The sequence below is a fragment of the Danio rerio genome, chromosome 23, assembly GCF_049306965.1.
Source record: "Danio rerio strain Tuebingen ecotype United States chromosome 23, GRCz12tu, whole genome shotgun sequence".
Taxonomy (NCBI): domain Eukaryota; kingdom Metazoa; phylum Chordata; class Actinopteri; order Cypriniformes; family Danionidae; genus Danio; species Danio rerio.
This window is the reverse complement of record NC_133198.1, coordinates 5,186,402-5,202,500: the sequence shown is the minus strand read 5'-3', so window position 1 is coordinate 5,202,500 and position 16,099 is coordinate 5,186,402. Positions and strand designations below refer to the sequence as shown.

The window sequence follows — 16,099 nt, the reverse complement described above, 5'->3', positions numbered from 1 at the left end:
CCAGCCTCTGTGATGCCATCATCCAGCAGCTGGCCTTCCAGTGCTCACTCACCAACTTCATCAGACTGGTGGATGCCATATTCGCTCGAGACTGGAGGGTGAGTTTGTGTGGAGCTTTTTTAGAGCTTTTACTGTCCACTTGGACGAATAAAAATAGCTTTTTTTACAGAAATGTATTTGAAGAAACATTATTAGACATCCAAAGAACATTACGATGACAAGTTGCAATTTAACTGCACTTTGCACATAAACAGCGGGGGAAATACATATTCAGCACATCACCATTTTTCTCAGAAAACATATTTCTTAAGGTGCTGTTGACTTGAAATGTTCACCAGATGTTGATAACAACCAAAGAAATACATATGTAAAAAGAAAAAAAGTGTTGTGTATTAAAATGAAATAACAAAAAAAAAAAGTATTGAACACATGAAGAAAGGGAAGTATAAAAAGGCAGTGAAAGCCAAGACAACAGCTGAAATCTCTCCGTAGTTATTCAGCAACCCTCTGTCAATGTAAATAATATTAGCTGCTTCAGTCCAACATTTGCATTACCAGAATGATGAAGATGAAACCAGACTAGACATTTAAGCAAGACAATCCAAACCACAGAAAACTTTTAAATGCTTTCAGAGAAAGAAAATCAAGCTGTAGAATGTCCCAGGCAATCATATGACTTGAATCCAATAGAAAATACAAAATAAAGCTCAGATTTGATAGACGAGACCCCAGAAAGATCATGATTTTTACACTCTGTTGAAGTCTGTGAAAATTCACACCTGAGCAATGCATCTAACTTCATTCTAAACATGAGAGTCGTCTTTAAGCTGTTGTTATCAATATCTGGTGATAATTTTTCAAGTCAACAGCAATTTAGAAATATGTTTTCTGAGAAAAAAAAATCAACTATATATATATATATATATATATATATATATATATATATATATATATATATATATATATATATATATATATATATATATATATATATATATATAGTTGAAGTCAGAATTATTAGCCCCCCTGAATTATTAGCACCCCTGTTTATTTCTGGCCCCAATTTCTGTTTAAGGGAGAGAAACTCATCTCTAATAACTGATTTATTTTATCTTTGTCATGATGACAGTAAATAATATATTACTAGATACTTTTCAATACTCTTCTATACAGCTTAAAGTGACATTTAAAAGCTTAACTTGGTTCATTAACTTAACTATGTAGATTACGGTAATTAGGTAATTTATTTTATATAGTTTTTTTTTCTGTAGATTACCTATTATAAGAAAAGAAATAGCTAAAGGGGGCTAATAATTGTGTCCTTAATATGGCTTTTAAAAAAATAAAAACTGCTTTTATTCTAGCCGAAATAAAACAAATATACTTTTTCCAGAAGAAAAATAATTATCAGACATACTGTGAAAATGTCCTTGCTCTGTTAAACAAAAAATATTCAAAGGGGGGCTAATAATTATATATATATATATATATATATATATATATATATATATATATATATATATATATATATATATATATATATATATATATATATATATATATATATAATTTTGGGACAAAAGGAGTCTCACATAACTGTTACGAATATAGTAGTTCAGAGATTCCCTTAACCAAGCGTTTTGTCTGTATTTAAATGCATTTATTGATAATTGTCAGGTTTTGAAGAAGGCTTTCTACAGTGGATACCAAGATACTGTATTCTTTCTACAGCAAAACAGTAAGTTTTACCATCACATTTAACACATAAACATGTAGTTTATAATTTATTCACTTATATTTTACTTTACTATACACACATACATACGGTACATGCATAAAATATTATTTTGTTCCTATGGCACAACAAGGTAACAATGCTTTTAGAACATGAATGCTTGGAGTTGTTGGATAATCTACAATGTGATCAATCAAGGAATAACAAGTAAAGACTCCATAATTGTATTGATATTATTTAACGTTGATATTATTTAATATTATGTAAAAAAAATCCATATAAATTTTTCTGTAATTTTGATTGAATAAAGGCAGCCCTATAAAGCAGAGCACCTTTTCTTCTTATTTTCTTCTTCAAAAAAAAAACTTTTGATCACTATTTTCCTATGACTGGAATCACATTGTTTAAATAAAGTTATGCAAGCAATAACACTGACAACAGAAAGACAAAAAACTTACGTGTCCACTTTTGTTGACTCAAAACAATAGTTCCTTATCTTGATAAAAAAGCCTAAGCTATATTGAAATAATTTAAAGAATTACAAATATCACATATAATAAAATCACATTACATAAATAAACCAATATAAAACAAATAAAAGCAAGCTATAACAATGTAGGTATATGCAGTACATAAATCAAACCATTTTAAAGCCATATTAAACTTTTATTTTACAAAGGCCTATCTGAAAAAGAGATTTTAGATATTTTCTAAAAACAATAAACACAGAAGGAGGTTTGAAATATTATTTTAAAGTATTTGAATACAATATTAATTAAATTGTGCAAACAGAGCATCTTTTGGGTAAGTGAAAGCAGAAACTAGGCTACCTTTTTTCTGTCATCCAGTCCTGCAAATACAAAATGTGTTTTATGGCCTCAAATAAGTGTTTATGTTTTTATATTACGTGGTAAAATTAAAAAATGACATTTTAAATATAGAGCTTTATTAGTGAAACGCTGCAGAGCAGAACAAATTATAGGCTATATTTTGTTACTTTCTCTTATGTGCTGAAACACTTAACACTTTGCTTTAGATCACCGAATAATATGCAACATTTTTAAATAAATTAATTTAAAAATAAATAAATTACCTATTAAGTGTGATATAGCCTATAGGGAAAAATGTATATGTTTTAGGTCTCTCCGGAGCATTTGGGCTGAATGTTTGATGACGTCTATCAGAACAAGGATGTTAAAAAATACATTTCAAACCGAGTTATTACCAGAGAATTTATGTGGTTTTATAATATGGATGGGTGCTCTCACTGCCCTGGGTCCCTCCATTAGTGGCGAGACCACTCGATGCACAATGCCAACAGTTGGTCGGCGAGTAATTGAATATAATGAATAAAAACACACAGCCCTGTGAGTATAGTTATACAATGTAATTCTGTACAGTAACGTGTCGTTTGTTTGTTTCGGTTGTCTTCATTTTACTCATTTAGTGATGATGCGATGGTGTGCTTTATCTGCCTGATTCCCGCTGAAGTGGACGGGTTGTGTGACATTTGATTCGGGGGACGTTCTGGGGGCGGGGTTTGCGTGACACGCTGCGAGCTACTAGCCCAACAGTGGAAACGCGACATGATTTCAGCCTCACTGCTCAACCTCCTGGGCGATTGGCCCGGCCCGGCCAGATAAAAGCCCTGGCTCTCACTGGCCCCTGCTAAAAAATCCAGCTTAAACCAGCCTAGGCTGGTTGGCTGGTTTTAGCTGGTCGACCAGGCTGGTTTTAGAGGGGTTTTGGCCACTTCCAGGCTGGTTTCCAGACATTTCCAGCCTGGTCATAGCTGGTCAAGTGGTTTTATCTGGATTTGGCTGGTCATTTTTCAACCTGACCAGCTAGGACCAGGCTGGAAATGGCTGAAAACCAGCCTGGAAATGGCCAAAACTCCTCTAAAACCAGCCTGGTCAACCAGCTAAAACCAGCCAACCAGCCTAGGCTGGTTTAAGCTGGATTTTTCAGCAGGGGCCCGACAGTGGAAATGCAGCTAGTAACTACCTAGCCCCTCATCCCGCAACTTCATGTGCTTTCACCCATCAGTGTGGGTAAGTGGGTTTGTGACCAGCACTCATAGCGGTAGGACCAAATGGCTGCTGTCTTTATTGGACTATATCCACATCCCCTGTTACGATGTTATGTCTATGTTTATGTGTTTATGTGCTTGGTTGCTGGGGCTTTTTCCTCCTGATCTCACACTGCCCTAATTAAAGGCCAGTGTGAGAGGGTTTTTTTCACCTCCCTTTTTCCCAAATGTGTCTTATTTCCTCTTTCTAAAAAGCTACCTCTCGTCTGACCTGTCTTCCCCTGAAAGGTGTGATGTTTGCGTATGGTGAGAGGGGGTCCAATTCTGCAGCATGTGAAAGTGTATGTAACAAATAAAGGCTTCATCATAATCTGAGAGGGGTCTGGCTGCAGACCTGCTGCAGTGCAATCTGGGCTGCATCCAATGCTTTTTAATAGGCTCACCTAACCCCACCCCTAACCCTACCCGTCACAGTGACGTCACTAGCTCCATTTGAGTGCATTGTGTCTGACATTGCATCGCTGAGTGATGCAGTCTCAGCTTGCATCATAAAGGCTGCATCCAGATACTATTGCATCATCTTGAAGAACGTTTTATGCAGTTTATGCAACCCCTGTTCACTTGCTTTTGGCTGCTCTGTCATAATAACTGTCTCCAACACCCCGACAGATGCTTTGCCATTGTACCCTCAGAGGAGAAAGGAGTCGGATGTGTCTGATGATTCACTGAGCTCAGATCACTGGATGTTAACACAGACTAATGAGGCTGAAAAAGACGAATCCCAAAAAGACTCGCCAGAGCAGCCCGAAGACAAGAGCATCAATGGAGATTGCTCATCTGTGAGTCCAAACCCAGTAAAAGTCCAGGAAGGTACTGTAGTCTCCCGTGTGCATTTCTGATGATGGATGAATGATTATAGAAGAGTAAAACGAGTATTTTCTTTTCTAGTGCTGCTGTGTAACATCATGAGTCAGCTGGAGATCATCGGTAATTCTAAAATCTCTCTGCTTCAGAGGCTGCTCTCCTATGTGCTCTTACTGTTCACATTGCCAATCTGGAGTATCACCAACTTATGGGACAGGTATGCACCCAACTTCAGTTCATTTTCGAAACTTGTGTTTGCAATGCACATGTTCACAATGCAGCTGAATGCAACTTTTTGTTTTGATAAAAAACCTGACCTATTTTCAAAAAAATAACTCAAGGTTATGGTTAGGGGCAGTGCTTAATTTGTGAATTGCGAGGTCTAGGAACAGATCGGGGTAACGGGGTTATCGGGCATGTTACCCGAGTATGGAGAGTAGAAACTATACAAGAAAGTTGGGGGGGTGATGACGGGGGAGAAGAGCAGTTGAGGAGGAGGATCGTTAAAATGAGGAGCCGGATCAGATTTTAGAGGTGCCGGATCCGGCGTGTTAAGCCCTAGTTATGCCGAGTTCAGACTGCATGATTTTCAAAGTAGTCGTGTCACAGATGTTTTCACACTGCATGACTATCTGGGCTAGCGTTTCATCGCTGCTTTGTTTACACTGCAAGATGGTTCGGCAACAGGGGCTTTCACATTGCATGACTTTACTATAGGAAGAATCGCCGACAACTTCGTCCAAATTACGTCTCACAACCAAAAACACGTAGTATATCTTTTGTTATTAACTACATAATGAGTAGGAAGCCTTCAATGGGGTGGAAAATGTACATATTTGCTCACCTGGGTTTAAAGGGAATTAGCCATTTCTCCTCAACGTTGTTAATAAACTAATTTCTTTCTGTATGAAACGTCAAACAGACACGGTTGCTCCTGAGTCCTGTCAAACCTCCACTAGTTTTTCCTCCATTTCGTGGGTCCAAATAAACCGAAAAAGAGCGCTTTTAACTTCTCCCCCAGCCTCCCGCTGGCCTGCAGCAGGTATACACACACGCACACGCAAGTGAATGCTGCTCTCTCATTGGCTATAGGCGATCTCTGATGTTATTTTCAGGCAAAACTCAATTCACACGACATGATTTCAATCGCCGACAGCTCCAGATATTTAGCATGCCAAATATCTCACAGGCATCGGCGACTCATCGGCGATTCTGTCAGATCGCGTCTTTGATAGTTCATACTGTGTGATTGTCACTCACGTGCACGAGCACCGATTTGCCTGTGATTTCAGACATTATTTGTCGGCGATTTCTCAAAACCTGTCGGCGAGCCAAAATCGGGGGTAAAATCACGCAGTCTGAACTAGGCATTAGGGGCATCTTGGCAGTCTTGGTTTTCTTACCAATTGCTTAGGCATATGTTTTATGCAGCAGATGCCCTTACAGAAGCAACCCAGCGCTGAGAGTAAGGGTGCTTTAACATCTGTGGTTCGGTTTATTTGGTCTGGACCAAGGGCAATAATGATGCATTGTAGCATTTTCTGTCGTCTTTGGGTTGTTTTCACACCACACTGCTGGCTTTGGTCCGAACCAGTTGGAAAGAACCAAAATGCACATCACTCATTGGCCAGATGTTGTTGAACATAATTCCTAGACTGCTTATCGATTGGTCAGAATTCACTGACCAACTCCCGCAAGTAAACAAACCGGCAGACACAAAATGTCGCTTGTTACTATGGAGAGACGACTGCGCTGACTGATTGTATCCCTGGTCATAGTATACTATACAGTTTGCATACATCACTTTAGACAAACTATACATTTTGAGACTGAAGCGCAGCTGCTGCTGGAAAACAATGTTTTAATGCATCGCACGTCACTTTAGGGGGAGGAGTGAATTAATTTAGCTAAACTGCGACATGGTCATCTTGTAGAAATATTACCAACGATCCATCAGGTGATGCTTTTCCTTCTCTCACCTTCATTTGGTAAAGCGGTGATAACAAATATTTTTCCTTCACATCCCATAATGCACAGCGCATCGGCCTACAGCAGCTGGATTAGTCTAAAAGGCGCTGTACTTTTTGCGGTTGGGCCTGTTTTAGTTCGCATCATATTCTCACCACAAACTAGCCACTCCAGGGTTCGTTTGACAACATACTGAGACCACCTCTTCAAGCAGGTCTCGGTACGCTTTTTTGGTCCGCTTCTGGTTCGCAGTCGAGTACGATTGCTACATTCAAACCTGCCCAAACGAACCGCACCAAAAGGGAAAACGAATTCTAGTGATTCAACCCCAACTAAATAAGGCAGGTGTGAAAGCACCCTAAACTAACTTGTGAGCCAACAGTGCTGGGAAATACACATACATTCATTTTCTTGTCAGCTTAGTCCCTTTATTAATCCGGGGTCGCCACAGCGGAGTGAACCGTCAAGTTATCCAGCAAGTTTTTACGCAGCGGATGCCCTTCCAGCCTCAACCCATCTCTGGGAAACATCCACACACACACTATGGACAATTTAGCCCACCCAATTCACCTGTACAGCATGTCTTTGGACTGTGGGGGAAACCGGAGCACTCAGAGGAAACCCACGCAAAGGCAGGGAGAACATGCAAACTCCACACAGAAACGCCAACTGAGCCGAGGTTCGAACCAGCGACCTTCTTGCTGTGAGGCGACAGCACTACCTACTGCGCCACTGCCTCGCCCAATACACATACACTCTTTCTTATTTACACACTCTTCGGCCAATATTTTAGTTTATCAAATTCATCTATACTGCATGTCTTTGGTAGTATCCGGAGCACCTGGAGGAAACTCATGCAAATATGGGCAGAACATGCAAACTCCACACAGAAATGCCATGGGGTTCAGCTGGGATTCAAACCAGCATACTTTATGTGATGCTAACCACCACCAACGACTGAGCCGCCATACTTTTTTTTAATTATTATTATTATTAATAAGCGTACATTCTGGTTCTGTTGTTTTGATACAAAAATTATTTTGAACCATCACTAATTTTAATTAAATGCATAAAAGTTGCATTCAGAGCTATACATTGATGACAATAATAATGGTTTTAACCAAAATCTGCACGATTGAATTTGTTGTTTTACAGGTACCAGAATTGGCTCTCCGATGCTGCAGTTGTGTCGTACTGGCTCTGGCATAGCTTGAAAGTATTTATGATGTTTGTACTGAACATCTATTTTTCCACTTTGAGGAAAGCCCTTGGAGACATGTAAGCACAGACACCCCAAAGTATTAACATTTGCATTATAATTACAGTACAGAAATACAATAACGGTTACTTTTTCATCAGTCTGATCAAATTTCTACCTGAGCAAGTTCACGATGAGCACCGAAGGTCCAGAGAGAAGGCTGAGAGACATGAGGTCTCCTCCAACATGAATGGAGAGGCCTCTTCTATTGTCCTGGGGAGTGTCTCTATGGCTCAGACCCTGCCAAAACTCTACGCAGTCCTGTTTTTACTAGAGGCAGAGAGCAAATGGAGAAAACGCAAGATAGAGGTGCAACACACACTACAGCAACAAGTGGCTGCAAAAAAAACGAGTTAAAACTGTGCAAGAAATGTGAAAGCATTGATTTTTTTTAAAAGCTAAATACTGAATTCGTATTCAAATATGTACTAACATTTGAAACAATGCTCTAGATCAGGGGTCCTCAACCACCAGATCACAGCTCAGTACTGGGTTGTGAAAGGGTCACACCATTGCTCTACAGTCCCTGACAAAACTTTTGTCGCTTAACTATTTTGTTGAAACACCTGCTATTAACCTGACTTTTAATCAATGGGTGTTAGAAATAGCTCAAGTGAAAAGCTAAAAGCCTCCCAAATGATGTTTAAAGCATTGAAATAAATTAGTTTCACCTAAAAAAGATGTATCATTTAAATAAGACTAAAAAGTCAAATTTTGGTGCGAGAAAAGTTTAAACAAATTTACTGCAAATACAAAAATACGTCAGCAAATTAAGTAGTGGTGCTATGAGATCCAAGTTTAATGTCTTGTATGACTTCCATGAGCTTGAATGACTGCTTCCATGCGGTTTGCCAAGGATTCATACATTTATTTATTGACAAAGGCAGTCGTCTTGCATGCCTCCCAGAGTTCATTACTATTTGGTTTCGTTTTCCATGCTTCCTCTTTCTTCCTACCCCACGTTTTCTCAATCATGTTCATGTCAGGTGACTGGGCTGGCCAATCCTGGAGCATCTAGCATCTTAGTGTTTAAGTTCAGTTCAGTTTAGCTCAGTTTAGTGTGGTGTAAAATCATTACTGAGAGCCTAAACACTGAAGAGCAAATTCATCGATGAGTAGCTCTACCAATCCCAAACCAAGCAAGCTAGAGGCGACAGGGGAGAGGGAAAAAAACATCACTGATTGGCGAAACCAGAATCAGTTGGGCATGACCATTTTAATTTCCCCACTGGCCAAACGTCTTGTGCAGAGCTGCAGTCTCAGCGGTGGAGTTAATAAAAAAATGGTCTAATCAACATGAGTTCAAAAAATGTTGGTCAACATGTTCTGTAGATCATGTGATTACATTTTGGTGAAAATCAATCAAATGGCCTAGGACTTAGGAACATAGAAATAGCACAAAATAAATAAATAAATCATGAAAGAAAATGACGTCATAGGGTGAATTTTGAATCGGCCTGAGCCCAGGAATCAGGAAAAAATCATTTTGATTGTAGCTCTTTTGGTTCAAAAGTTTTAATAATAAACATAAGTGAAATTTTGAACAAGTGCTGGTGCTAGAAAGTTTGCGTTAGAGAGTTCGGTAGCACATTATATTAACTACACACTATGAATCATTTACTAAGCATTAACTTTTAGTAAATTCATAATTTGTTAATCATTAACTCTATATTAATAAACTAGGCAGTTTATAACTGCAGCTACAAATGCTCTATTCTTGACTTATAAGCACCTATATAATGTGCTTAATAATTGTATTTTCATACTTAGTTATTGATTTATTTTCATTACTAAATTAAGTATTGCATTATTTACAAACCAGTTGTATTTAAGAATAGTTGAGGGTTTTTAGGATCATTCAGAATGAGTTAGTAAATGATTAATAAACTATTGAAATCAACATTTATATGTCTTATTATTCAGGCATATACTAATAGTCAACTAATATGTTAATGAATGCTGTATTAACTCAACTTCATGTGGTTTTGTGACCCAATCTAAAGTGAGGACTGATTATGCTTTATAAATCCCTTATAAATGACTTTTAAAGGCTCAGAATCAAATGAACAACAACATTTGCAATCTTTTTTAAAAAGTAAAATGAATGTAAAGTTTAAACGTTGCTGAATAACAGAAGTGTCAAAATACGACACAAAACTGGAAAAAAACAACAATATAATAATTTAACAATGTAATAAAATGTAATGTTTAAACTCTGCAGTGATTTTATTTTAGATAAGGCTGCAAAGATTTATTTTTCGTTTGAAGTACAGTTTCATTTGTGTATCTTGAATTGAATAGGAATGAATAATGTCATTTTCCCTGTTTAGAATTTAACTGAGCCTTTATTTGTCATTTATAAAGGATTTATAAAGCATGAATAGTCCTCACTTTAGATCAGGTCACAAAATTAGATGAAGTTGAGTTAATAAAGCATTTATTAACATACATAGTAACCATTAATATATGCCTGAATAATAAGACATATAAATGTTGATTTCAATAGTTTATTAATCATTTACTAACTCATTCTGAATGATCCTAAAAACCCTCAACTGCTCTTAAATACAAATGGTTTGTAAAAAATCCAATACTCAATTTAGTAATGAAAAATAAATCATTAACACAGTTTGAAAGTACAATTATTAAGCACATTTTAAATATGTTTGTAAGTCAAGAACAGAGAATTTGTAGCTGCAGTTATAAACTGCTTACTAACGTTTAATAATGTAGAGTTAATGCTTAACATTTAATGAATTCACTATTTGCTAATGCTTAATAAATGATTTATAGTGTGTAGCTATTATAAAGTGTTATCGAGAGTTCAAATGTGTTGTGGTTGAAGATCAGACTGTCGTCTATCAGTGTGACAAAGTTTGCGCAAACGGTTCATAGGGCTCCCATAGACTCCCAGAGCAGAAGAAGAAGAGAATGAAGCTGGAATAAAATAATAAGAAGAACCAGAATGCACGTTTGGTGCTTGCCCCCTAAAAATCACCATATAGTTTTGTGTATGTGTACGCCTTCAGGGACTAGCGGGACAGGAGCTGTTTTCAGCGTCAATTGCAATCGAGAGTAATTTTGCTTTAGCATTGTTACAAAAATAATATATATAATTTTGTTGTCTGCTTAATATAATTTTCTAACAAAAGAAAACATGAAATCTGTCTGTGCTTGCAGACATGGATCTGTGTTATTGCCTTTTAAATAAATATTCAAACTGCTTAAAGTAAACATTGTTTTATTTGTGTTGTTTTGAAGAGTACTCAGACATACTGTAAATGTGATTGTAAATCATAAATCATATAAGTGAAAAGGAGTGGAGGTTTGCCTGTAAGATCCACTTAAACGCAGTTCAGAATTCATATTGCACCTACTCAAGCCAACTTATGAATAGGTGGCTAAATCACAGGACTGATTGCGTCAATCTCTGACTTCAAACTCCAGGAATTGGTTGAATAGATTAGCTACGGTGTTCAGTGTTTTTATCCTGGACCTCCTGAAATGTCAAGGGTGGCTAATACAGTTCCAGAAACCACTACTGTCATTCACATTTACTCACAAACAAACGCTGCCATTCTTCCACGCTCACCATTTATAAAGACATTTTTTTCTCCAAACCCTCTACTGCACGCACTATGATTTATATGAAAAAAAATGTGACTGTTTTTCTTTTCTTAGAATGGCTTAACTTGAAGTTCTGTAAAAAAAAAAAAAACTGTGAGAAAAGGAATGCTTGAGGTACTTTATGAGATGTTGCCATACGGCAACAATGTCCAGCAATGGATCTAACTTAGAAGTTTCTAATTTCATTAATTCATTTATTTTCTTGTCGGCTTAGTCCCTTTTATAATCTGGGGTCGCCACAGCGGAATGAACCGCCAACTTATCCAGCAGGTTTTTACGCAGCGGATGCCCTTCCAGCAGCAACCCATCTCTGGGAAACACACACACATACACTCATACACTACGGACAATTTAGCCTACCCAATTCACCTGTACCGCATGTCTTTGGACTGTGGGGGAAACCGGAGCACCCGGGAGAACATTCAAACTCCACACAGAAACGACAACTGAGCCGAGGTATATATATATATATATATATATATAAACAGAATTATTAGCCCCCCTGTTTATTTTTCCCCCAATTTTTGTTTAAAGGAGAGAGTTTTTCAACACATTTCAGAGTGAAGTTTGTTTATAAACTAATTTCGAGAGGATCACGTGCTTATGATTTATCACGGCCGGTCTCGTTTTAGCTAATCATTATCTTCCAATCATATGAGCCCTAAGCTACTATAAAAAAACACAGTTTTCAGTCCACTTTATCTTCATTTGGAAGAAACCCCCCTTCTTCCCCAATTCTCCTTCTTGACCATTGATCGGGCGGCACGGTGGCCCAGTGGTTAGCACTGAGAGCCTCACAGCAAGAACACCACCGGCCTAGTTTCGCCGGTATTTCTGTGAGGAGTTTGTATGTTCTCCCCGTGTCCGCGTGGGTTTTCCCCGGGTTCTTCGGTTTCCTCCCACCGTCTAAAGATATACATCATGCTTAAGAATCAAGCATGCTTTAGCCCCCTTCTCAGGTGTTCCCTTAGCTATCGCAGTCGGGGAGTTCTGAGATCCACCGAGCTCAGGCTCCCCTCTAGCTCTTCGAACGGGGGGAAGCCCCGGGCCCGAGGATCCCTTGAGCTCGGGGCTCTCTCCCGGGACAGCATGCCAAACAAGCTTTGATAGATCATTAGCTAAGTGTGAACTCTTGAAACATAATAGTTTTAATAACTCATCTCTAATAACTAATTTATTTTATCTTTGCCATGATGACAGTAAATAATATTTGACAAGATATTTTTTCAAGACCCTCTTATACAGCTTAAAGTGACAATTAAAGGCTTAAATAGGTTAACTAGGCAGGTTAGGGTAATTAGGCAATTTATTGTATAATTATAGTTTGATCTGTAGACTATCGAAAAAAAATATAGCTTAAGGGGGCTAATAATTTTGATCTTAAAATGGAGTTTAAAAAAATTGAAAATTGCTTTTATTCTAGCCGAAATAAAACACATAAGACTTTCTCCAGAAGAAAAAATATTATGAGACATGTTGTGAAAACATCATTTGGGAAATATTTAAAAAAATATTCAAATGGGGGCTAATAATTCTGACTATAACTGTATCTATCTGTCTAAAAAAATGTATGAACGTGTCCCGCAGCACGAATGCTGCTAAAGTGGTGACTTAAGGCTCACTGGAGAAGACAAAAATAACAATTTTGAGAAACAACCTTTAGGTATATGTAGGTGTTGAGTTTGATAGTATGACAAATGAAACACTTGTTAAAAAAAAATGAAATAAATAAAAAAATAAAAGTTTTTCCAAAAATCCAAAATCTCAAAATTGAGTTTGTCGTCTCACCTTCAAATAATCTTTCTGTTTTAAGCCATTGTAAATATATTTTAGATACATGCCCAGTGTCACTTGATCGTGGGCTTTCTGTCATCCACCTTTTCCTGCATCCATGAGGAAATGAGAAACATGATATGAGAGGTGACCAGACTGCACACTTATAACAACACAACTTAAGCAATCTGCAAGAAACAGGAAGCAAAATGGGGAAATGAACAGAAATGAGTAACTGCTGTAACTTAATGTCTAACTCAGTTGTAAGAGATTGATTTGTTTTGAAACTCAAAACTTCCTCCGCAAGAGAAAAAATACAAAGCGTTCATTAGAATTAAAGCTTCTGTAAAATTGTACTGTCAGATAAAAATCCATGAACACATGATCATATGTCAAACTGGCTGAGAAGAGACATTTAGTAGATTCAGTAGAAGCAAATGATTTGCATATATGCAAAAATAATCATAAATAATAAAAAGTACTTGCTTCTAAATAAAGCCCTCCAATTTATTTATTATTTTGGTATTATTGATTTATGCAAATGATTAACCTCTGGTGCACGGTCAAACATTTATTATTAGAATGAGGTTAAAAGCAAATTGTTGTCCACAGGCACCTGTTATGAATTAGGCAGAAATATAAATTCCTGATCCTCTCATTCAAATTATGGGTGTCAAACATTTGGCTCTTTAATCCAGTCATGAGATGATTTGAACAATCGTATAAAATAGCAATAAAAAAAAACGTATTAATTAATTTAATTAACTAATTTAATTAACTAATTAAAACCAGTGCTCGAGTCAGCAAACTTCTTGCTGTGAGGTGACAGCTCTACCCACTGCGCCACAACGTCACCTCTGTTTTGTTATTTACTTTAATGTCATAATAATCCAGTCCACATCTGAATACAGTTCTTAATCCATAATGCAAAGACCTTTATATTTATTATTCTGTATATTTATTAACGTGAAATATCGAAGGGCTGTATGACATGAGCATTTAGCTAAATCAGTGTTCAAAAATAAATTACAACAGCTAAAAATGGGAGACTTAGATTTCAAACGCAATGTTTTTTGATTGATGATTTTTCTTCTCTATTTTTCCATCAAATATAGCTCCAAACAAAGCCTGCAGTGTTTCATTGCTGCTAAAATTGCTAGAACCAGATTAAATATTTAAAGCATGATGGTCATTACAAAAGGTTCATTGATTGAAATGATTCTTTCATGAATAGATTTTATTTTCTTTGATTGTTACAAAACCATTTCTTAATATGCAATATTTAAAGGATTATGTTCATTTGGGTAATATGAAATGAAATATAATCTTGTTTTTATTGTGTGACAAAAGAAATCCATACCATAGAAAATGAAAAACCTCTAAATACCATCAATTTTTTTCTTCTAAAATGAGCATTTTTATCAGGCTTCTGTAGTTAGGTAATTTCACGTTTATGCCAAAGAATAAGTTATTTTCATCGTCATCAAAGTTAACTAGAAATAAATCAAAGTCAACTCTGAGGCCAAGAATATTGCTAATTTTCTATGGAAATTTCAGATGGCACTTACGTTTTTGCATCTGAACTCTTATAGATATATAGTTGGTCAGAATTGTTAGCCCCCTTTTGATTTTTCTTCTTCTTTTGAAATATTTCCCAAATGATATGTAACAGAGCTCGGAAATTTTCACAGTATGTCTGATAATATTTTTTCTTCTGGAGAAAGTCTTATTTGTTTAATTTCAGCTAGAATGAAAGCAGTTTTTAATTTTTTAAAAGCCATTTTAGGGCAAAAATTGTTAGCCCCTTTAAGCTATTTTTTTTCAGATTTTTCTGTCTACAGAACAAACCATCATTATACAAAAACTTGCCTAATTACCCTAACCTGCCTAGTTGACTAATTAACCTAGTCAAGCCTTTAAATGTCACTTTAAGCTGTATAGAAGTCTCCTGAAAAATATCTAGTCAAATATTATTTACTGTCATCCTGACAAAGATAAAATAAATCAGTTATTAGAAATGAGTTATTAAAACTATTATGTTTAGAAATGTGCTAAAAAATCAGAGCAGAAACGTAGGAAAAAATAAACAGGGGGGGCTAATAATTCAGGGGGGTTAAAAATTCTGACTTCAACTGTATAATGAATTAAACTAAACTGTATAACTGTATAAATAGATTGTAACATTGGAAAATAAACACCACCAAAAGATTTTACGTTGTGCTGCATGTCGTTTCTTCAAACTCCCCACATGATGGCGCTACTAACTCTGTTAATTTTCTATGTATTCCCAACAGAGAAAGCTAAAATAGATTCTCTTTGCTGCTTGACAGACATACAGTACTGTATGTTCAGATGCCTACCTTGGATTGTTAAGAGATTTTATTGTCTGCCATTAACAAAGATTTATTTTCAACATTATATTGTAATCATGTACAACAGTTATAACACTGAAAAAAGTACCAAAAATCTAAAGAAAAAAAAATGTTGATTGTCAAAGCTAACAACACCAAGGTGGATTTAATTTACAGAATACACATACGTTTTATTAAAATGTATTTGAGTATTGAGTAAATGTCAAAATGTAAGCGATTAAGTGTTGTTGACACCCGGCTGCTGACAACTTTTGATTTCTAGAACATTAAAATAGTTTTATTTTATTTTGTTTTATTTGTTAGCCAGAAAAGTTTATTATAATGTTAATATGTTTTTATTTTTTGCAGAATGTTATAACGTACTAACCTTCGTGGTTTGCCAGAATCCTGCCCTATTTAATTTCCCCTCTATTGTCATTTATAAGTAGTTTTGACCCTGCTGTACATCATTGAAATGTCTCTAATATTACAAA

General features: G+C 36.4%; 1 protein-coding gene across 1 annotated transcript in view; it reads left to right on the top strand.

Moving 5' to 3' along the window:
• pnpla1 (patatin-like phospholipase domain containing 1) overlaps positions 1 to 11,088 on the top strand; it is a 17,309-nt gene extending 6,221 nt beyond the window's left edge. Inside the window, exons 4-9 of the mRNA XM_073939756.1 lie at positions 1 to 98; positions 1,678 to 1,738; positions 4,434 to 4,634; positions 4,713 to 4,845; positions 7,752 to 7,874; positions 7,956 to 11,088. The exon at positions 1 to 98 is cut by the window's left edge and continues 112 nt beyond it. Coding sequence (XP_073795857.1) covers positions 1 to 98; positions 1,678 to 1,738; positions 4,434 to 4,634; positions 4,713 to 4,845; positions 7,752 to 7,874; positions 7,956 to 8,211 — 872 coding nt within the window. The 3' untranslated portion in view covers positions 8,212 to 11,088. The remainder of the gene's footprint in view (positions 99 to 1,677; positions 1,739 to 4,433; positions 4,635 to 4,712; positions 4,846 to 7,751; positions 7,875 to 7,955) is intronic.
• Positions 11,089 to 16,099: the final 5,011 nt, after the last annotated feature.